Source organism: Eleutherodactylus coqui, chromosome 13 (genome assembly GCF_035609145.1).
Source record: "Eleutherodactylus coqui strain aEleCoq1 chromosome 13, aEleCoq1.hap1, whole genome shotgun sequence".
NCBI classification, from domain to species: Eukaryota; Metazoa; Chordata; class Amphibia; order Anura; family Eleutherodactylidae; genus Eleutherodactylus; species Eleutherodactylus coqui.
Window position 1 is genome coordinate 15,351,744 of NC_089849.1, and position 24,496 is coordinate 15,376,239.

Genomic DNA, 24,496 nt, shown 5'->3' on the forward strand with positions numbered 1-24,496 from the left:
GGGAGAGTGAGAGATCTCTTTCTCTCTCTCTCCTCCCTCCGCTGCCCCCCCCACGCATGGTGCTCGGTGGAGTAATCAGTTACTCGACAGGACCGATGCTCTATCGAGCATCAGCCTTAACCGAGCGTGCTCGCTCATCTCTAGTGCAGACCCATGTTATAATACGCATGTAAATCCAAGTCACATGCTGTTTTGCTGTTTTGCTGCTTTGCTGTGGATTTCGCTCCCTCATTTAAAGAGCTGAAATCCGCAGCATAAATTAACATACTGTGCACTTAAAATCTGCCCCGCAGGTGAATTTACTTTATAGATTCTTTTCTGCAACGGTGCTGAATAAATTCTGTAACATTTCATAGTGCAGGTTGTTGCGGATGTGGCGATACCAATTATGTGCAGATTTTTTGTTCCTTTAATTTTTTCAATATTTATAGCCTTGTGTAAAGACAAAAAAAAATCTTTACGTTTTTTTTTTCCTGTATGAAAGTTTAGATGCCATGGTCTGCAGCGACTGCAGCATCTGCGGGGGTTAAGTGTTAATGTAGAGGAGCGATGAGATGAGCAAGTCCTCATCATTTCACTCCTTTTCTGGGAAAAACACCATATGAGACAATCAGAGAGCAAATCTGTTTTCTGATTGATGTGGTGGTGATAACATGAACAAACATTCATGCCCCCCCCCTCCATTGGGACAGGGGGACATACAGTAGAATCCCAGATCTTCTCTGCTGCCGCTGGTCTCCCCTCCCTCTCTGCTCTGCACACACTGACTGGAATGACAGCTGGAAGTTGAGTATTCCTGACTAAACTTCAAACGGCTGCGGCTCCGGTTCTGTAAGAGCGACTGACATGCTTTTTGGTGTCAATTCAATGTCAAGAATCGTAGCTTTAACATAACACCAAAAGAATGGTCGTCCAAAACTGTGATGTCCTTTTTCCTCAGAACGAACAGAGCTCATCCTAAACTGCTGGGCGGGTTAAGTCATTTTGCATTCTGCATCAAAAACCCGCACAGAGGCACGTGGAATTTGGTGAGGAATTTTCCATACAAGTGCGAAAGGTCCCTAAATGGAACTTTCCTTGCTGCATCCACAGGCTGCACACCTGTCCTTGGGCCTTATTCACAATGCAATTTCAGTTCGTGAAAAACTCACCATTTTTAATGCGTGCGTATGTGCATTTTTTGTGCCCGTGTGTTTTTTTATGTCTTTGTGTGTGTTTATTGCTTTTTCATGCACGCAAAAAAATGAAATAAGGGCCCAAGTGATGCCAGTTTTGTCACAACCAACGGAAAACAGTGTAAAAACACGTTAAGTTAATATGAACGCTAATGCGCATTTGCTGCGATTTTTTAAAATTTTTTTTTTTAAACACCCATAGACTTAAATGACCGATTTTGGTCCATTAACCCTTTCCAATCCAATCTGTATCCTGGTTTTCCTAGGGGGCTTACTCTTTTTCTGCCGTTATACAACAGCGCTATCTGCTGGCTAAAGCCAGTACTGCATGAGGTGACACATTGGATAGGCTCCGACAGCAGAGAGGCTGGCAATATACAGTAAGAGAACCCCGACGGACGTCTACCAACAACGGAGCTGTACAGCCTTAAATCATAATGTCTTCAGAGGTCAGACAGTGGATTGGAAAGGGTTAATATGCATCATAATAGAGCATGCTGCATTTTCTTACATGCATCATTAGTCCACATAAAAAAGCACCCCTGAATACACCAATGTAACTCAATGGGTCCGTGTGCGGTCCATATACACAGTCAGTAAAAAATATGAGCACATGTGTGAATGGGCCCTTAAAGTACGCTGCATGTGCAGGGCTCGTTACAATGTATCAGACCTCCGATGTAGCAGCACATTTTAATGGATAGTTCTCATGAATGATTCCATTCTATGACAGCAAGTAGGAATCTTGGAAACCAAGGAAACAGAGCGGAGACATCAGCCCACAGCTAATTGGACTTGTTTCAGCAGGTTGGAACGCGAGTCTCATATCTACGGGCGCCACAGTCCTATCCACGGACAAAGTCTTTAGAAACAGATGTTGTCCAAACCATAAAAATGGCCATTAAAAAAAACAACTATGTGGGACCGAGCCGCCTCAGGAGACGTTTATCCACATAACTGCAGGACTTCTCATTATTCTTGGAAGACCTTCTTAGAAAACACTGACTAAGGCTGGGGGATGAAGCGGGGAGGTCAGGACTTACGTTCGCATTCATTGGGATTATCCATGGTTGCCGGTTTCCACGGGAGCTGGCGGTAGCCGGGGCAGCAGCTGTCACATGATGGTCCGCAAGTATTATGCTGGCAGTAACACTGAAGCCTTGGAGGAGAAAGGGAGAAAAGTCTTAAAGAAGAAGATCTGCTCATTGACATTCAGGGGGATAATAGATCAGAAGCCACCAAGGGGCATCAGCCCCCCAAAATACATTGTTTTTGGATTGGAAATAAGGGCAAGGTCAGTGTCAGAAGAGAGGAGGAAGGTCGGGTGAAGGAGAATAAAGAGAGTAAACAGGAGCTCAGTGGCTTGAGGGAAGGGTAACATACTTGTCAAAGGAAGAGGCAGTACAAGGTCATCAACAGCAACGAAGAAAGAGGTCAACCTGAAGATCATTTACAAGGAGTAAGAGCAAGGTGAAGGTCAATGAGGGGAAAGACGGCCATGTAAGGGTTACTGAAGGAGAAGATGGCCATGGTGAAAGTCACTGGAGAAGAGCAACAGCAAGATGAAAATCTCTGGTCCAGAGGGAAGACAATGACATTTCAGAGTGAAGAGGAAGGGCAAGTAAAGTTTTAGGTAAAAAGGAAGGGCGGGAGCTTTTGGCACGAAGAATGGCAAAGAGGTTTTGGGGTAAGAAGGCGGCGCAAGGATATTTTTGAGTGAAAAGAAAGAGAAAAGAAATTTCTGGGTAAAGCGCCAAGCAAGAAGATTTTGGGGTAAAGGAGAAAACTAAAAAGGAAGCGCAAAGATATTTTTTTGGTGAAGAGGAAGGGCAAGAAATAGAAAGAAAGGGAAAGAAAATTTGGGGGTAAAGCAGAAGAACAAGACTTTTGGGTGAAACAGAAGGGCAAGGATATTTGGGGAGAAAGAGGAAGGACAAGGACAATTTTAGGTAAAAAGGAAGGGCGATGAGATTTTGGCGTGAAAAAGAGTGGCAAGATAAGGAAATTATAGGAAAAGTGGAAAAGCAAGACTTTTGAATAAAGAGGAAGGGCAAGGAAATCTTTGAATCTTTGAGTGATCAGGAAAGCCAAGGAAAGTTTTAAGCGAAGAGGAAGACAAGGACATTTTTTAGTAAAAAGGAAGAACGAGATTTTTGAGTGAAGAGGAAGGGCAAGGAAATTTTTGAGTGATCGGGAAAGTAAAGGAAAGTTTAAATATAGAGGAAGGGTGAGGAAGAACAAGATCTGTGAGTTAAAAGGATGGGGCCGACAGTTTTGGATAAAGAGGGAGAGAAATTTTGGGGGTTAAAGAGGAGGGACAAGAAGATTTTCGAATGAAGAGCAAGGGCAAAGATAATAGATAATGAGGCAAAGAGGCACAACATGAGTGCAGGTAGATAACAGAATCATACTGGCTTAGAGAACGGAGCAAAGGTTCAGAAAAAAGGAAAAAGGGCTGATTGATTGTAGGGTGAGTATTTGCCGTGTCGATATGGATACATTGTGGCCACTGGTGGTAGATATTCAGCAGAGTAGAGGGGAAAGAAAAAGTCAAGGTAGAAAAAAGTTTTTCAAAGAATGCAACAAAGTTACAAGAAGTGATTTTTACAATCACACATCATAAGCATTGTCCTGATGCTGGCAGCCCGGTGCAGAACATGTGCCTCACGTATGGGGAGATATATAAGGCTCAGGCACCATCTGTCAGAGCAATAAATCACAGGTAATGGCCCTTGTGCCTAAAGCAAGCGTCAAAGCCTCCAGCAGACATAAGAGACTGCCTGTACTCTCGGCTTAGAGGAACCTGTCATACGAATCAGAGCAGATTGCTGGTGGGGTCATGTGCCATCCTTGGGGGTAAAACACGGCCTCTCATCAGACGTCTGCAGACTGTGTTGGATCATGTCAAAGAATCTGCTAGAGGCAAGAAGATGCTGCTGACAAGAGGGGCAGATCCACAGACAAACCCTGTCCATCATCTCAGCCTCGGCTCCTGCAGCTGTCAGGGTGCATCTAATAACTAATAGCTGGCAAAGACCCAGGAACCCATAGTATATACATGTATAGAAGGCATTCTACAGCTGAGGCACGTTGAACCTTGTACCTTATTGAGCTCATTGCTTCCACAAGGCAATAAATTTACTGCAAATTAGTAATCTATTGTATGCTGACATCCAGCCCATAGGCAATGATCAGGAAAGTAGCTGCTTGGATTCCATACACTGAACGCTCACTGCATCAGGAACAGTTGGCTTGTGGCATCTTGTCATCAGTAAAGCGGTACCAGGTGACGGCATCAAGATAATGGGTTGGCCTCCCTTCCCGCAGCAGAAGGCAACATTTAGTAGTCCTGTGTAAACGTGACAACTTGAGTGACTTTGACCGCGGGCAGATTGTTGGTGCCCCGAGGTGTGGTGGCAGGATTTCTGAAACAGTTGCACTTCATGATATCAAGAGTGTACCAAGATTGGTTAAACCATGGATGGACATCTGACAGAAGATCACACAGCAGTAGGCTATGTGTGGCTGATCCTTGAGGTGAGCTTTCGGTGGCATAACTGGTATCTCAGCAATGATGAGCCACAATAGACCAACAGCGGGGAGGTTAGACAAATGACCATGAGAAATACCTTGAGTCAACTGGGGTTCAATAGCCAAAGACCAATAACGCCTTGCATGGTCTCAGGAAAGACGTCAATGGACCTAGGACACATGGCAGAAGGTCATCTGCAGTGACAGGTCCCGTTTCCTGCTGAACCATACGGATGTCCGGGTCCGCATCTGGCGTAAACAGCATGAAGCTATATCCCATGGGTGTACTGATCGTTGAGGTTCAAAAGGCTGGTTGTGGTGGTGTCAGGGTCCTGGGGAGTGTTTTCCTGGCAAGGCCTAGGACCATTGGTCATCATACCACAATCCTATTAGCTGACCATCTGCACTCATATCTTCAGGAAGTCTTCCCTGACCACAGTGCCATCAACAGGACAACGCTCTGTGTCATCGAGCTCAGATCACTAGGGAGTGGTTTGAGGAACATGACAATGAATTCTCCATACAGCCTTGGCCTAAACCCACCGGACTGTAACCCCATGTTTGGGATATGTTGGAAAAGGCTGTGAGTTCTGCTCCCACTTATCCGCAAAATGTGCACCACCTGACGGAGCTGCTGCAGCGGGCATGGGGCGAGTTGAGTATGGAGTATGCTTACCACCTTGCAAAATCTCTTCCCCGACATCTGAAAGCCACGATCGACCAAGAAGGTGATCCACCCAGTTACTGAGTAGATGTTCCTAATGCAGCGATCATTCAAAGTATAGCACACTACATGGATAGAGCGCGATCAGAGAGATCCTGAAGGTATCACACCGTATAGGAGGCTACATGGATGTGAACATGCAGACATACTGCGCCCTCCACTGTTTATCAGCTCTTTTCTAGGTCTTTACCTGTAAGGGTTAGCAGGATCCTTGGCATTGCAGACTTCAGCATGTCCATTACAGACACAGCGCCCCCCGATGCTGATATCTTTTATACTGTAGAAGTACTGTAAAAATTGAAAAAAATTTTTCAGAATCCGTGATCAACATTTTTCCTTTATTACTGACCCCCATAGGCCACGAACATTAAGATAACTTCACATGCATATAGATTAGGACTGCATTGAACGCAGCAAAATTAACCCTTACCAATCCACTGTCTGACGTCTAAATACATTCTGATTGAAGGTTGTACAGGTTCCGATGTCGGAAGACGTCCGGCAGGGTATTCTTACTGTATATTACTGGCCGCTCTGTTGTCGGGGGCCTCTCCAGCATGTCCAATACTGCAGTACTGGCTCTAGCCAGCAGATGGTGCCATTGTATAATGGCAGAAAGAGAAAACCCCCTAGGAAACCCTGAATCCAAAATTGGATTGCCAAGGGTTAAAAAGGTTGTTCAAGACTTTTGAGATTTTTTCTATTGATGATCTGTCTTCAAGACAGGTCATCAATAGATAATCATCGGGAGTCTGCTGCTCAGGATCCCCACCAATCAGCTGATTCCCTTGCCTCCGGCACTACGGACAGCGCAGAAAGCCGTTCGCACTGACCATAACGCAGTAGCCCAGGTCGGCATTGCAGACATAGCTCCTACTGAATTCAATGCTATACCAACTCAAGCCACTGCTCTATGGTCAATCCAAAAAGTCATGGACAACCCCTTTAAGGACGATGTGACAGTTCTTGGATTAGACTACCTAAAACGTGGTTATGGTTGTTTAAGATGACCCCCAAAAGCTTCTAGGATCTGGAGCATGCAGTTATCTGCCGTCTACAAATGATGGGGCTTGCGAGCCCTCCATGCCCATTTCATCGAGGGTCGTTCATGCTACTCACTCTTCTGGTTACGGTGGGATCCCCCTGCGCTTTGCCCATAAGGTGGCCCAATAGCGTGTTCGTTCTGAGGAACTTTAACCGAATGTTGGTTGCTTTGGTGAATTCCCTGAGTAGAGGCGAGTAAGAGAAGTTCAAAGCTCCTGGACGCTTGGTGACCAAGGGAACGACAATCTGGAACCACAAGAGTACGAAGCACAATGAGGAAGAGAACCAATGTGGGGGTCAAAGACAGAAGACGAGGTCAGACGTACTCACCTCTCCATTCTCCAATGGCACGATGCGGGAATACTCTGTGGTACATATGACATCATCATCCTTGGTGATCCGATGTAGAGTCTGTGCGCCAAAGCGCTCGATGCAGTCTCTCTTGGATGCTAGGAAATAAGATTGAGGAGAGGTTGGCATTAAGGGTACGTTCACATGAAGAGCCAAGGACTTTCCACAGCGTGAATTAAAAAGGTATCCTTTTTAAATTTCTTCTATTAATGACCAACAGGTCCTTAATAGATGATTGGTGGGGCTCGCTGCCCAGACTCCCACAATCAGCTGATTCCCAGGGCCACTGTCACAGTGGTCAAAGCAGGAAGCAGAAAGTACTTACCACAGTACAGCTAAAGTTCTGAGGTGCTGCTGTCAGCCCATTGATGTGTCTGCAACACAATGCTTAGTTCTGCTACTTTATTTATGTTGTGAGCTTGGTTCTGGTATTGTATTTATGTTATGAGCTTGGTTCTGGTGCTGTATGTATTTTCTAAGCTTGTTCCTGGGGCGGTATTTATGCTATAAGTTTTGGTCTGGTGCTGTATTTATCTACTGAGGTTGGTTCATGCTGTATTTATGTTATGAGCTTGGTTCTGGTGCTGTATGTATTTTCTAAGCTTGTTCCTGGGGCGGTATTTATGCTATAAGTTTTGGTCTGCTGCTGTATTTATGTACTGAGGTTGGTTCATGCTGTATTTATGTTATGAGGTTGGTTCCTGCTGTATTTATGTTACGCTCTTGGTTATGGTACCATATTTCTTCAGTGAGATGTTCTGGTGTGGGTATGCATAAGCAGAATACAGGTAGACTGCCTATCAGCGCAATATGTATATAGTTTCTTTGTTATGATAGGGGGGACACCAAAAACAAATTCCACACAGGGTGCCATCTACCCTAGGCTCGGCACTGTTCACATGGACATTTGTCAGATCTTTCCCACGTGAATCTGAGAGTTTAATCTGCGGCAGAACTCTGGGACTCGGGGCGCCTTCACACTTGCGATCGCGATATTGGTGCATTTGTTTAAACGCGAATGTCAACAGGACTTTCTAGTGTTAAATACACACAGCATTTTATGCATTTTGATGTGGATTTGCACCAAAATCCATTGAGTGTGAACGAAGCCTAAAGTATCTTATATAATGATGGGGCTGACCTCTGAAACCCCACCAATCCTGAGAACGAAGCTGTAGCACTACATCCCCTTCTTAGTGTCCCTGCACAGTGCCACCTCCAGCCACCTGGCCGTGCAGGGTACTGCAGCCGACTGCATTCACTTGCATGGGGAAGAGCTGCCGTTCCCCGGACGGCCGGGTGATCAGAAGCTGCTGTGGAAAAGAAGGGAAATAGCGCAGTGCTAGAACAGTGCTGCGTCCCCTTCATCCTCTGGATCGTGGGAAGCCCAGAGATGTCGATGGCATACAAATCATTACGTTATGGCATATTCTAGCAATATAAGATAGGAAACCTCCTTTAATACATCTACACAAGGGTTGGCATGTATGGTTGGCCCACGGAGGCCCTTCTGGCATGTAAGACACAGTACTAGACATGGTGAGCATTGGGCCATAAGAAGAATCACACAGAATATAGCAGGAAGGCTGAGAGCTCCGCATCTGCCCGGCATATGGCGCTCATAGCGAAAGAGAGAGGAGATTCGCGTGAACGGACGTCGATGACCAGGAAGGATTGCGCATTATACGTGTAATTGCTCTCAATGGACATTACACAGGCAGGAAGAGGTTCCACCATCCGTAACAAGTGTAGGAGCAATACAGGAGGGTATGTCCACCATCTGTTAAAGGGATAGTACTTCATGGATGGCTCCACAGCCAATCATAGCTGGATGAAAAAATGTATCATAGAGCGTAAAAACGGAGGACCGCCATATTGGGTTTTATCTCCGAGTTATGAGATATTTTCTTTTCCAGTCATGCCTAAAGCTAAATCCAGACTGTAACGGGGTTAATGGGACCGATGGTCACCAACCTGTGACATCCGGCACCCAGGGGTAGACTGATGGTCACCAACCTGTGACATCCGGCACCCACGGGTAGACTGATGGTCACCAACCTGTGACGTCCGGCACCCAGGGGTACACTGATGGTCACCAACCTGTGACATCCGGCTCCCAGGGGTAGACACCAACCTGTGACTTCCGGCACCCAGGGGTACACTGATGGTCACCAACCTGTGACATCCGGCACCCAGGGGTAGATTGATGGTCACCAGCCTGTGACGTCCAGCACCCAGGGGTAGACTGATGGTCACCAACCTGTGACATCCGGCACCCAGGGGTAGACTGATGGTCACCAACCTGTTACGTCCGGCACCCAGGGGTAGATTGATGGTCACCAACTTGTGACGTCTGGCACCCAGGGGTAGACTGATGGTCACCAGCCTGTGACGTCCAGCACCCAGGGGTAGATTGATGGTCACCAGCCTGTGACGTCCGTCACCCAGGGGTAGACTGATGGTCACCAACCTGTGACATCCGGCACCCAGGGGTAGACTGATGGTCACCAACCTGTTACGTCCGGCACCCAGGGGTAGATTGATGGTCACCAGCCTGTGACGTCCAGCACCCAGGGGTAGACTGATGGTCACCAACCTGTGACATCCGGCACCCAGGGGAAGACTGATGGTCACCAACCTTTGACGTCCGGCACCCAGGGGTAGATCGCAGGGTTGACTTATTTCCAGTCTAAATTACACTCAAAAGTCTAGCACGCCCCAACACACTTTGCTGCCACCACTGACCGTTCCTATCAGGTAGGTCCGCTATCTTGGTCCTGCTTACTGTGCGGATACCAACCGAAACATAATTAATATACCTTCGGGTTATGGGTTACTTTATCAGAGCTGAAGGACAACTAATAAAGTTTGTACCTTTATTCTAAAAAGAGTTAGCGGTGCTTAGATAAAAAATATACAAAAAGGGAAAATGTACAAAAGGGTAAAAAGCTCCAAATACACACAAGGCAGTAAGAAAGTATAAAAAGGAGTAACATAATTGAAAATACCAGTCTGGGATGTTGTTTCCAACAGTCCTGGAACAAGGAGAAAGCGGAAAGGTGGACAGTCCTGTATCAGATGCAAGTCCTGGGTCCGACAAGTGATGATCGGAGCCCTTTTAGTTTTAAAGGCTCTTTAAGCTGCGCCTCTCACCTCACCGGTGAAATCACGTAGAGGCCAGCTAAGTAGATGAGCAGATCTTCTGGATGAAATCCCAATTTAATATTTCTCTCCAATAAAAGTCGTAAGACAGTGGGAAGACTTCACTCTTATTATGTGCATTAAAAGCCTGCAGATGGTACACGTTTCAGGCTGAACCCCTTCATCAGTCCGGCTGGGTAGTGTATCACTCTTGGGTCTGCAGGGATATGGACCCAGCGGAGAGGATAGGGGCTGTCATTCCTGGTGTCACAACCTCAGCCCTCTCCACTCCTGGTGCCACCGGCACTTTTTGGTTCATGTCCCTGCAGTCCTAAGAGTACTACCCAGTTTGTCTGATGAAGGGGTTCACTCCAAAACGCTTATCTACTGCTGACTTCATTTAGTAAAAGTTGGATATTTCATGCCACTGTCTTATGACTTTTATTGGAGCGTTGCGCTGAGATACCAGTTTTTTTGTCTTTGCATATCCAGCCCACCCACCTGGTTGGTAGCACATCCAATATCGAGTTTTCACAACCCTCCTTAAGGCTTATGAACCCTGGACATTCATCTGGGACACGAACTTCTGACATTATTGGGTTTGCTCAACCTCTTTCCTTTCTCTCTCTCCATATTTTCCCAGGAGTCACTCCAGAAGGGAGTCTATGGTTGCCATATTTCATAGCATGAATTTGCCAACTCCGTATGTAAAGGACTACTTATCCAGTGGCTGTGCGATTCCACGTGTTCTCGGGGTCACCCAACGACTGAAGCGGATGCATTATGAAACCATACCCTGTGCACTCCTGATTCTAGCAAGGACGGGGTAAGACAGAGCGATATAACGGTGTGAGGGGTAATATGGAGGGATGTGGTTCCGCCCAGTGAAGTATTTATGTGGTTAACTATAAGAGATGAAGGCTCGGAGATACAGCCCGCACACCCCGGGGATTTGGGCTTGAAAGTTGAAATTCCTGGCAAGAAGCGATGCTCCGTACAGATCTCCTCATCTTCTTCCAATTAGCGGTCTCCAAACTGAGTTCTCAGAGCTATATATAACTGGGGAGCTGAAGACACCGCGAGAGATACAGTCCGTGCCGGACTGCGCTATCTGAAGGAACAGCCTGGGTCACAGGAGGGGGTCATTTACTTTATAATGGCATTCATAGACCTCCTTTGCTGGTGATCAGTCTCTGAATCCCAACCTTGTCCTGTTTGCTGGTAACACATGACCGTCCATAGCTACCACTAGAGGGAGCTCAGGAGCTTACTCTATGTACATTGAACGCGACCTTCTGGTCCCAGTTGTCCTGGAGGCGGGGAGGGTGGAGGAGGGGGCGGGGACTAATATTAAATGCCACCCTACGTTTTTTCATATTAATGGATGGTAAAGAATAATTACCCTGTGTGTCGGCGCGACAGTAACCCTGCCATCAAGGGCTATAACTCACTCTAAAGTTTTGGTCATTCTCACTCCTCCCGGTGTCTGCATCCCTGCACATCTGGTACACAGCGCAAACATCTTCTCTGAGCCTGCAGAGGTATCTCAACCGGACCTTCAGAGTGAGTTAAAGTGCTTGATGACATGGTTGCTGCCCGGCAAGAGGTCCAGGGGTGGAGAGGGAACTTAGAAGTGGCGCTATTACTACTGGAGCCACTAAAGGGGCCCATGTTACCACCCGGCAAGAGGTCCAGGGGTGAGAGCGGACTTAGAAGGGGTCCTATTACTACTGGAGCCACTGAGGGTCATCCTAGTACAACAGGCCATAGGGGGCCCTATGGAGGCTGTGTATTATGCGTGTTTTATCAAGCGTGTAATGCGCAGTCCTAAAAGCCCGTTCATTTACATTGGGCCATTCAAACGTGTTTTATTCACACGTGAAAAAAAACGCAGTGTCCTATTTTGGTGTGTAATATGGCCATTATAGATCATGGGGGTTTAATATATAAAGTAAATACACACATTACATGCGTGAAGAATAGACGCGTAATACGCAGCCCCCATACCCCCGTGTGAATGAGCCCTTAGTGTATAATATAAGAATGGTGGCGGCCAGGTGGAGTAAATGAGGTAAACCACGCCCCTAACCACACCCCCATTATCCTGGTCAGTATTTTTTGCTGATAAAGGTGGCGCCCCTACTGACTACCCAATACAGACCGTGATTATTGCACAAATTCTCACTGGAAACAGCAAATTCAAGCAATCATCGTCCTGTGTCCACGCGGCTGCCGACAGGGCACGGAGCGAGAAATGGTTCACTTGTCAGAGCCGCTTGGTTTTTTCAAGTGAATGGAGGTGGCCCATGAATTCAAGTGAATGGTAGTCCATAGAACAGTCTCAGACTGCCAATGCACAGGTAGTGAGAGGAGCGGCACGGCTATCTAGGCCTGGTAACTGGCGGATCTGGAGCAGAACACCGAAGATGGAGAGCGGCAGGTAATATTATTTCTCCACTCCAGTTCACGACAAATTCTCCAGGACTGGAGAGTCCCTTGTACTTAATAACAAATCTGTATACAGTAAGCTTATGAGCTCCCCCTAGTGGTGACTGCAGGTGGTTAGCAAGTTCTTCTTTAAATGGGTTGTGCCAATATATAAAGTAATTCCCTTCCACATATAGGGAATAAATTCATGAGGATCGGGGGGTCTGAGTGCATGGCTACAACCGATTCCGAGAAGGAGGATGCCCATGAACCAAGTGGAGGTCGCACAGGTGAGCTGATGCGCCATTCATTTCAATTGTTCTGGCAGTTTTCAGCGCTCCCGCTGTAATGAAAAGAGCGGCAGTGTGCATGTGTAACCTCCATTCATGCGGAGACCTTCAGGATTCCTGTTCTCAGGCCCACGGGAGTCCTAACAGTGAGACCCCCACGGTCATAAAGTTATCCCCTATCCTGTGCATAAGGAATGGTTTTATATCTTGGCACAACCCCGTTAATCACAAATATACGGTAGGAAATGATTCTGCACAGAACTTTAGAGCTTTCTAGATCAAAAAGAAAAATGGCGTCCGAGGCGGGCATTTACCTTACGAAAAAAATCAAACTTACATGCAAAATACTGCCAGGGATGGTAAGTGGCACCGAAATCCGTAGACCGCTCCAGCACCCATAGATCTGGTCGGGGAGCGTTTGCAAACTTGATCCAGACATAAGCAACGTGAAACACCTGGAAGAAAGAACAATTCTGTAAGTTTGGTCGCCATGACGGATTCTACATCATTGCAGCGCTACCCATCGGAATTTGTTCAGTGCCCACCAACGGGTACCTAATAAAATCCACACCCATCTCACACGGCTGCCATCTAATTACATGGATTTGCAAAATATATGTGAAAAATACTCAGAAGGGATAGCTGATATGTTGTTGTAAATCAGTAGGAGTTGGAAGTCTAAGGCTGGGTTCACACAGGGCGGATTTGTCGCGGTTTTGCCACAAAGGAACCGCTTCTGTGGCAAAACCGCTCCAAAGGTTAATTTGGGCTTGCGGATTTTTCTGTGGATTTTCGTGCGGAAAAATCCGCAAGCGGTTTTTTCCGCAGCGCTTTTTTACTTTTTGCTGCATATCTGTCGCGGATTTGGCTGCGTCCATAGAGGTCTATGGGCAAAAAAGCGCTGCGGAAAAGCCCAAAGAATGAACATGCTGCATCTTTTAAAACCGCGCCGCAGTTGCATTTCCGCTCTGTGGCTGTGCGGAAAAAATCCGTCCTGTGAGAACAGCTTTTTGGCAAATCTCATTTGTGCTGCATTGCATTGCAAACGCAGCGGTTTTGCCGCAGTGCGGATATGCAACGGCAATCTGCGGCAAAACCGCGGCAAATCCGCCCTGTGTGAACCCAGCCTTAAAAGGAACACATCAGACAACATGGATACACTGTGATAGGGAGGCCTTACACGGGACAACAACCATGCGAATCGCCGCCTGATAGAGCGAATGTAAGCGACAGTTGTTCCGTGAAAACATGGCCACCAACCGGGTGACGAGAGAGACTTCGCTCACTAGTCGCTTAGCTTCAGCTCACCTAAAAGTAGTCGCTGGTTTAATTATCATTTGGTGTAAACAGGCAATCGTTGTCTTTAAACAACTAACCAACAACTTTGCAGGGAGGTGTGCGCTTGCTCGGCATGCCCCTCCCACTGAATGCTGATTGGCTCCCGTCTCTTTTTGAACATTTTGCTCTAACAGTCATCATTGGTTCCCGAAAACACATAAATACGTGCGAGTTATCCTCGACTTAGCAGTCTGTTAAAGAATTCTCGCTGTTACAGCCTCTTGCTGGTTCGCCCTTTGACGGTATCCTCACAGCAGCCAGTGTTTCCTTGAAGCCCATTCGCATTTATTTACTTGCCAACCAATGAGCGTATGTTGGGGAGGTATCAAAATTTCAAATACACGCCCACCAAAGAACCCCACGCCCCCTAACTAGTCATTCCTTGTAAACGCTCCTTTGTTCAGCGATCGCAAAACTGAACAAGTGAACCGCGATCGCTCTGTACAGACGGACACAACAGCCAGTCGGAGACATCAGCGACTATTTTGAACGACTATTCAGACAACAGTTGGTCCATGTAAATCCAATCATCTGCTTATTGCTGCGTCTGAGGGGTGGAGCAATGGCACAGCAACACCAAAAAGTGAACCTCTATCATGCTCCGGCCCCTCAGGCCATGCACTAAGCTAAACATTTTGCCTGGAGTGTTCCTTTAACACTTTCCAATCCAATTTGTATCCTGGTTTTCCTACGGGGCTTACTCTTTTTCTGCCGTTATACAACGGCGCTATCTGCTGGCTAAAGCCAGTACTGCATGAGGTGACACGGATAGGCTCTGACATCAGAGAGGCTGGCAATATACAGTAAGAGAACCCTGACGGACGTCTCCCAACATCGGAGCTGTACAGCCTTAAATCATAATGTCTTCAGAGGTCAGACAGTGGATTGGAAAGGGTTAAGATGTCCATAGGCAATCTAATACTCTATGGAGGGGTCTAGCAGACCCTCGGGATGATTACCCTACCACCCAGTAGAACAATAGATTCCTGTCCAAACTTTTAGCTTTCTTTGGGAGATAAGCAGCCTCATATTTCTGGTGGCCGCTTATCTCCTCACTGCTCCATTGAAATAACATGCATGCTCAACCAAGCCAAACTAATGGTGGGGGAGGGGTGGGCATTTGGTTGATTGCCTACGAGCGGCTTACGGCTCACGGGTTCACACTACTATTTACCCACGTTTCTATTCATCAGCTTTCCCCATCTGATCGGATAACTGAAGCATAAAGTATCAGCGCCTCAATACGGTTTACTTCACTGAATGGACGCATTAGGGACCAATTTACATCCCATAGAAATGAATGGGATCGGTTTAAGAGTCTGCTCCGGGGAAAGGTGGGGGTCACAAAAACGTAAAGAGCAATTCCTGCGCGCCCCCGGACTTCTATTAAAGGGGTCCTGTCGTCTGGGTGAGAACTGTTCATTTCACTGAACACTATACAAGTCTGTAACCGAGACGGGTATGACAATAGCGGGTGCAGAGACAGTAGCGGCACCCGGGCCCTAATGCCTGAGGGGCCCAGAAGCCACTTCACTGTGATAGCAGGCGCCAGAATTATAAATGGCACATGGTGGGCAGTAACAGACTTCCCTTTCTGCCCCCAAATCATCTGCTTAGCCCTAAAGGGTTAATAAAACATGTTGGGATGCGCCCAATAATAATAATGGCGCTAATAATCCCCACAGAGCGGTACGCGGTGTGCCCGACGAGAGGGATACGGTTTATTTATGCCTATTGTGTACAGTCCCTGTAATGCGCGGCCCGTGCTTCCATCATCGCTGCCGTAATTAAACACACTCACGGCGGGGGAGTCATCCATAGCACACATAAGCCAACTTTCCACTATGCCATCCATCAAGCTGCCAAGACAAAGCAGCCCAGGGAAGCGCCAGCCTCATCTGACACTAAGCCGGGCACACTGATCAGGTGGAGGGGACAGCCCTGGGCATCAATCAGGGATGCTATTAGTTATCCTGCGGTCCGTAAAGGTGAAGCACAACAGAACGGGTGGGTGTGATGGCACTCAGAAAGTACCCCAAATCCCTCCTGTACCACCAAAACGCCATTCAGAAGAGAAGTGAGGACTACGCCCCAGGACTGGCAACTTAAGTCTGAAGGCGCTGTCAAGTGATATCTCGGCTTTGTAGAGATGACTGCACTCACAGAAGCTGGGTCGGTGTCAGCACCTGGCAAACCCAAGCAGGTGCCGGGACCTAAGGAGCCTGGGGGCCCCTGTGGGTGGGATCAATCCAGTTCTTGTTCTTTGAAATCAACTGTATCCATGCAGCAGGGCGTATAAATGACTCAGGGGCAGAGTGGCAATTATAAATTATAAGTAAGTATAAATTTCTAAGGAGGCACAGTGGAACCTATAAATTACTAAAGGGGCACAGTGGAACCTATAAATTACTAAAGGGGCACAGTGGGGCTTATAAATGACTTACGGGCACGCTGTGACCTATAAATTACTAAGGGTGCACAGTAGGGCCTATAAACTGCTAAGGTGGCACAGCAGGGCCTATAAATTACCAAGTGGGCATAGTAGGACCTATAAATTACAAAGGATCCAGAGTGTGGCCAAAAATTACTAAATGGGGCAAAGCAGGGCCTATAAATTACACCGTGGGCAAAATGGGGCCTATAAATTACTAAACGGGCACAGTGGGACCTATAAATTATTAAATGAGCACAGTGGAGCTCAAAAATTACTAAAGGGGCACAGTGAAACCTATAAATTAGTAAGGGGGCACAGTGGGGCCTATAAATTACTAAGGGGCAGAGTGGGACCTATAAATTACTAAGTGGGCACAGTGGGGCTTATAAATGACTTAAGGGCATGCCGGGGCCTATAAATTACTAAGGGTGCACAGCAGGGCCTATAAACTGCTAAGGTAGCACAGCAGGGCCTATAAATTACCAAGTGGGCATAGCAGGGTCTATAAATTACTAAGGATGCAGAGTGTGGCCAAAAATTACTAAAGGAGCAAAGCAGGACCTATAAATTACTACGTGGGCAAAGTGGGGCTTATAAATTACTAAAGGTGCACAGCGGGGCCTATAAATTACTAAGTTGGCATATCGGGCCTATAAATTAGTAAGGGGCCCACTGTGACTCGGTTGCCCAATGGCCCATGCATACCCGGACCCAGCTGTGCATAGAGGGGGAAGGATGGTATATATGGCCAGATTGTATGGCATTTTTTGCCCCTTAGGAGACTGTTTAGTGGGCAGCACTGTAAGGGCACCTGTCAGATGCCACAAAAGCAATGGCTTCTGTTCTTGGAACCAATGTAACGGTTGTCGGCCATGTTGTGGTCTATACAAACGTAATAGTCTGGCTGGTTACTATGGTTACGTACCCACTGACCATATGTCCAATAAGACAAGAACACTCAATCCCAAATAGTGACCCCGAGGGAATCAGAAGCGGAATTTTCTGGAATAATTTGTATATTTTCGGACATAGAGACATAAATATTTGGCTATTGCTCAGGTCTACGTTCGCAGAGACGACGCACATTCCTCACCAGGGCAAGGGGGAGTTAAAAAAAAATGGGGGAGCCTGGAAAGTACGCCCGCTCTATTTCTAGACCGTCACTGTAGAGATCCATGTTATGTCTCCATGTAAGGAGATCGTCCAGGCGAGGAGCATCTGCAGCTGGCACTGACTACCCACTTAGAAGATGGAGGAGGACTACAAGTCCCAGCATACTGTAACGTCTATTATAGCATACTGTAGGTGATACTCAATAAAAGCTAAGAAACAACAAGATGTGCCCATCCTTAAAGGAACGCACACCTCCTTGAGACGTGGTGGAGGTGATCAGCGGCTTCATTAAAATCAAAGGTATTTCAGTGCCCCATGGGCATACGCTGCAAAAGATGGGCATATCCTGTAGAAGGTTGGTAAACCCTGCAGATGGTGGGCATTATAGTTTTCACAGGGGTGCCACCCAGATTACTGCATACAGCGATACGTGATGGGGGCATCTATGACTGCACAACGGTGCCCTTTAAGGTCCAGGCAAGCAGAGGATTCCCACCAGCTGTCACCCACCTTTTCGTGTACCTGTTATGTAAGGTGCCAGGCAGGAGCGCGGCTGCAAATCATTAATGTGCTTTTGGCACGGCTGTCCAGGAATGTGAACTGTGATACCGGCGTCCACAATCACACCTGAGTGCCTCACCTGCACCACAAGTGTCTGATGGCGCGAGCCGCCACATAGTACATAATGGGCATAGTACCAGCATTATAATCACATGTACAACGGAGAGCAAGCTGCTGCGCAGTGTATCTAATCCTATTGTGTGTAATACTGTATGCTGCTCTGTGTATCTAATCCTATTGTGTGTGACACTGTATGCTGCTCTGTGTATCTAATCCTATTGTGTGTGATACTTTATGCTGCTCCCTGTATCTAATCCTATTGTGTGTGATACTGTATGCGCTCCGTGTATCTAATCCTATCCTGTGTGATACTGTATGCGCTCCGTGTATCTAATCATATTGTGTGTGATACTGTATGCTGCTCCGTGTATCTAATCCTATTGTGTGTGATACTGTATGCTGCTCCGTGTATCTAATCCTATTGTGTGTGATACTGTATGCGCTCCGTGTATCTAATCCTATTGTGTGTGATACTGTATGCGCTCCGTGTATCTAATCCTATTGTGTGTGATACTGCATGCTGCTCCGTGTATCTAATCCTATCCTGTGTGATACTGTATGCTGCTCTTTATATCTAAACCTATCGTGTGTGATACTGTGTGATGAGCCATGTATCTAATCCTACCATGTGTGATACTGTGTGCTGAGCCATGTATCTAATCCTACCATGTGTGATACTGTGTGTTGACCTGTGTATCTAATCCTACCATGTGTGATACTGTGTGCTGAGCCATGTATCTAATCCTACCATATGTGATACTGTGTGCTGAGCCATGTATCTAATCCTACCATGTGTGATACTGTGTGCTGAGCCATGTATCTAATCCTACCATGTGTGATACTGTGTGCTGAGTCATGTATCTAATCCTACCATGTGTGATACTGTGTGCTGAGCCATGTATCTAATCCTACCATGTGTGATACTGTGTGCTGAGCCATGTATCTAATCCTACCATGTGTGATACTGTGTGCTGAGTCATGTATCTAATCCTACCATGTGTGATACTGTGTGCTGAGCCATGTATCTAATCCTACCATGTGTGATACTGTGTGCTGAGTCATGTATCTAATCCTACCATGTGTGATACTGTGTGCTGAGCCATGTATCTAATCCTACCATGTGTGATACTGTGTGCTGAGCCATGTATCTAATCCTACCATGTGTGATACTGTGTGCTGAGCCATGTATCTAATCCTACCATGTGTGATACTGTGTGCTGAGCCATGTATCTAATCCTACCATGTGTGATACTGTGTGTTGACCTGTGCATCTAATTCTACCATGTGTGATACTGTGTGCTGACCTTTGTATCTAATCCTACCATGTGTGATACTGTGTGCTGAGCCATGTATCTAATCCTACCATGTGTGATACTGTGTGCTGAGCCATGTATCTAATCCTACCATGTGTGATACTGTGTACTGAGCCATGTATCTAATCCTACCATGTGTGATACTGTGTGCTGAGTCATGTATCTAATCCTACCATGTGTGATACTGTGTGCTGAGCCATGTATCTAATCCTACCATGTGTGATACTGTGTGCTGACCTTTGTATCTAATCCTACCATGTGTGATACTGTGTGCTGAGCCATGTATCTAATCCTACCATGTGTGATACTGTGTGCTGAGCCATGTATCTAATCCTACCATGTGTGATACTGTGTGCTGACCTTTGTATCTAATCCTACCATGTGTGATACTGTGTGCTGAGCCATGTATCTAATCCTACCATGTGTGATATTGTGTGCTGACCTTTGTATCTAATCCTACCATGTGTGATACTGTGTGCTGAGCCATGTATCTAATCCTACCATGTGTGATACTGTGTGCTGAGCCATGTATCTAATCCTACCATGTGTGATACTGTGTGCTGAGCCATGTATCTAATCCTACCATGTGTGATACTGTGTGCTGAGTCATGTATCTAATCCTACCATGTGTGATACTGTGTGCTGACCCATGTATCTAATCCTACCATGTGTGATACTGTGTGCTGACCTGTGCATCTAATTCTACCATGTGTGATACTGTGTGCTGAGCCATGTATCTAATCCTACCATGTGTGATACTGTGTGTTGACTTGTGTATCTAATCCTACCATGTGTGATACTGTGTGCTGAGCCATGTATCTAATCCTACCATGTGTGATACTGTGTGCTGAGCCATGTATCTAATCCTACCATGTGTGATACTGTGTGCTGAGCCATGTATCTAATCCTACCATGTGTGATACTGTGTGCTGAGCCATGTATCTACTCCTACCATGTGTGATACTGTGTGCTGAGTCATGTATCTAATCCTACCATGTGTGATACTGTGTGCTGAGCCATGTATCTAATCCTACCATGTGTGATACTGTGTGCTGAGCCATGTATCTAATCCTACCATGTGTGATACTGTGTGCTGACCTGTGTATCTAATCTTATCATGTGTGATGCTGTGGGCTGACCGGTGTATCTAATCCTACCATGTGTGATACTGTGTGCTGAGCCATGTATCTAATCCTACCATATGTGATACTGCGTGCTGAGCCATGTATCTAAACCTACCATGTGCGATACTGTGTGTTGACCTGTGTATCTAATCCTACCATGTAAAAGAGAATAGAAAAACAATGAGGACAGCGCTCCTCTTACAAATATCCAGAAGACACAATTTCGTGTAATAAAAATTAGAGGTGACTTACCCGGTGTGAGTAGAGGGTACTACCCCTGAACGGCAGACCCTTCCACTCCACACCTCCAAGTCCTAGTTAGCACGTACACTCACCTGTGTACCTAATCCTACCATGTGTGATACTGTGGGCTGACCTGTGTATCTTGTGTGGCACTGAGCTGGAGTATCTAATCCATCATATGTAATAAACCCATGGAGTGGAATATTCTACCAGACGCTACGAAATATTCTTCTTTCCAAATCCTCCCCAAAATCTGTAGGCCTGAATGTGGATTTTGGCGCGGACCTGCTGCACTGAAATCCGTAAACTAGAAATGAGGACTTTGTTGCAGATTGTTCCACACGGCGGATTATTTTGCAGCGTCCTGCGGAATCGCCCATCCTGTGTGGAAGAGCCCTTAGCCACCTGCGCCAAAACTGCACTGCGGGAACAAGGCTTGAACAAGCTGTTGTTTTGGCGCATCCCTTGGCCGCCATCTCCTGCCCCATCAGCCACGGGCACACATGGACCCGGACACCGGATACTGAACGCATATCACTTCCCAAACTCCGCCCGGAATAAAAGCTGCCGTCCGCCCAGCAGTCCGCGGAACAGCGGCGGCTCCAATACTTTCCATACCAGTGTCCAATTGAAGATGAACGCTGGAATCTGATTGGTTGCTGGGGCGACCGCTCCAGTTTCTTCCTGCGCTTGTTTCGATAAATCATTGTAAGATGGTGAGGAGTCAGTGAGTATTCACACGGTGCGTTCATGTCGCAATGTGACTCCTGTGGCGAAAAACTGGAAACATCCGGCCTCTCCGAGTTACTGAAACCATTGTGCCCGCAGAATGCCACATTCCCTTCACCCCTGCCAGCAGGCGCTTGGCATGCTTCCAGCCACAGTCAGAGAGATTAATCTGTTGCCCACAGCTGAACATGCTCTGCACCTCGCAGCCAACAGCGCCGTGCCCACCATGACATCACAATAACACATGCACAGAGGGTGGCACAGCCGCAGCGAGCGGACGCCCACCGGCCTGCCACACTCTGACCAGCACTGTGACTCGGAAGCATCATGCTGTATGCTATACGGGTGAAGATTACACAATAGCCATAACAAGGCTCTTCGTCACAGTGTAGCAAGCAGGGTGGCATATAGCGCTATATATCCATATGTGACGCGTTTTGCAGCAGAGTCGTGTTAAAACTTCGCTAGATCTAAACCCGCACATGTGGTCGGAAAGTTGTCAGCCTCTGGGTGTAAGCAAAACTTTGTCCACCCAGTGACAGCAAGCAGAGATCTTGAAAATAACAGGGAATTAAAACACGAAAGCCCTGATATATCAAGAGTGTTAGGCCGCGCTCACACCAACGGGGCGGGTGCATCGCGGAACGTAATTGCAAATGGTTGTAGAAGATGGCATATGCACAACGTATCGTCCGCACGGAAAAGACCGCGGACAAGGAACCAGAGAGTAGTAGAGCATCCCACAAGTGACCTCGTGATCGTATGGACAGCAGAACACGCACATTGATGGAGGCCGTCCGCGCAGAATCCGTGAAAATAGAGAAGGCTGTGATTTTTCTTCCGCTGGCATTCATACCCGCGAATGTGAAGGAAAATTCAAAAATACAAGCCTTCGCTTTACTGCGGATTCTCCGCGTGAATGGTGATTGCGGATTGCCACCGTGCCGCCCATGCAACACTATTTCGTTGTGTACAATGCCGGAGGGGGGACTGAAACCGTAGGACCCCATTACAGTCAATTGGCGCTATTTCAGAAGACGGATCCGTTCAGCCGCTGGGCGCTGTCTTCCTGCCCCATTCACACGGGTGTATGTAGTTTCGGTCCGTGAACTTTACGCATTCCCTGCATATCTGGATCTGCTGCGGTTTCTGCAGCGTATTCCCTGCAACCATCTCATTCATTTCATGCGTAACTATGCAGTGAATACACGAGTATCGCGCGCATTTACTTCATCTCATTGACTTCAATGCGCTATTCATTCCGTAATACGGACCAAAATGCGACATGCTGTTGTTTGGGTTTTTTTGCATGCGCCTGAAAAATGCAGGTCTGACTACCCCAATGCAAATCAATGGGGATTCAGCGCTCCAAACTCTGCACGTAATACGGTGCTCAAATACGCCTGTGTGACTGAGCCCCAATGTGAGGTCAGGGTTTAACTGCAAGGGTTATTTTAAAGTTATCTCCACCCAAAAATTGCATCAAATCCCACGCATCTTTTCGGAGCGTTCTGCCGTTACTAGCGCATTTTTTCCCTTTCCAGGAGCCGCGCTGTAATTGCATGGCGCTGCGGAGCTGATCCTATAACTGCTATGCCCAGGTGGTTGGATTAGGAATTCTATAGTGAGCTCCGTATCTCTCCCTGCTCTCCCCTCCCTGTGCCCACTTGATGCAGGCAGTGGTGCCAGCGCTCTCCCCCCTCCTGGCTTCTCTTTGTCTGGGACTTGTTCCCATAGCCCCCCCACCCCTCCTCCCCCCCAGTGCCCTTTCTCCAGTCTGTTGTGCACTTGTTGCTGCCGCTTGTCTCTGGCTCTGACACTGCCTCTCTGTTCTGGACAGCACACCCCGCAGACCGCCCGTATGCCGCATCACATGGAAAGTGTTGATACACTAAATGATAAATACTTCCTATTCCAGGCGGCTCCGGTTATGGAAAACTGCGGAGAAGAGGGTGCCTGTTGTGTGCGGGTCGGGGGATGCGCAAGTGGTGGGTCAGATGCTGTAAATGCCAACAATGGCGGTTTAAAGGGGGCCTTAAAGGGGAACTCCAATGAGCCCCCAGATGTCTTCTTATAATTATCCATTGGTTAGTCCTTTAGGCAGTAACGAGTTCAGAGCGGCTGACCCCCAGGGATCTCTGGTCTAAATACTTAATTATTGATGTTCTTCCCCCCATGATTCAAGATGCAGCCATGGTCAGCCTTAGCTGCGTGCAATCATAGGGCACCAGCTAGCAGCTTGTAAAGGGGGCAACAGGTGATCGCCCCTTTTAGATCCACCCAGCCAGATTATCTTCTTTCACCTTGTGGCAACATCTTGTGGAGCTACATGAATCATCCTCCTGGCTCTGTCTGCTCCCCTCTCATGTTCTGAGGCGCTGCTGCCAATTGCTTAGTTCTACTATATGTATGTTGTTAGCTTGGTTCTGGTGCTGTATTTATATTACAAGCTTGGTTCTGGTGCTGCATTAATGTTATGAGCTTGGTTCTCATGCTGTATTTATATTATGAGCTTGGTTCTGGTGCTGTAATTATGTACTGAGGTTGGTGTGTGCTGTAATTATGTACTGAGGTTGGTGTATGCTGTATTTATGTACTGAGCTTGGTTCTGGTGCTGTATTTATGTACTGAGGTTGGCTGTGGTGCTCTATTTATGTTATGAGCTTGGTTTTGGCATTGTATGTATGAACTAAGGCTGGTTCTGGAGCTGCATTTCTGTACTTAGTTTGATTCTGGTGCTGTATTTATGTTATGAGCTTGGTTCTGGTGCTGTATGTGAGCTTGGTTCTTTAGCTGCATTTATGTACTGAGCTTGGTTCTGGTGCTGTATTTATGTTATTAGCTTGTTATGGGGCTGTATTTATGTACTGGGTCTGGTTTTGGTGCAGCATGTGTTAT

General features: G+C 47.0%; 1 protein-coding gene across 1 annotated transcript in view; it reads right to left on the reverse strand.

Annotated features, from left to right (window-relative positions):
• The window catches only part of LAMA5 (laminin subunit alpha 5), a 146,020-nt gene that overhangs the window by 80,499 nt on the left and 41,025 nt on the right, over nt 1-24,496 (reverse strand). The window contains exons 3-7 of the mRNA XM_066586920.1: nt 13,021-13,138; nt 6,805-6,923; nt 6,550-6,720; nt 5,621-5,718; nt 2,219-2,334 (exon numbers count right to left, since the gene is read on the reverse strand). Of these exons, the coding sequence (XP_066443017.1) occupies nt 2,219-2,334; nt 5,621-5,718; nt 6,550-6,720; nt 6,805-6,923; nt 13,021-13,138 (622 nt within the window). The remainder of the gene's footprint in view (nt 1-2,218; nt 2,335-5,620; nt 5,719-6,549; nt 6,721-6,804; nt 6,924-13,020; nt 13,139-24,496) is intronic.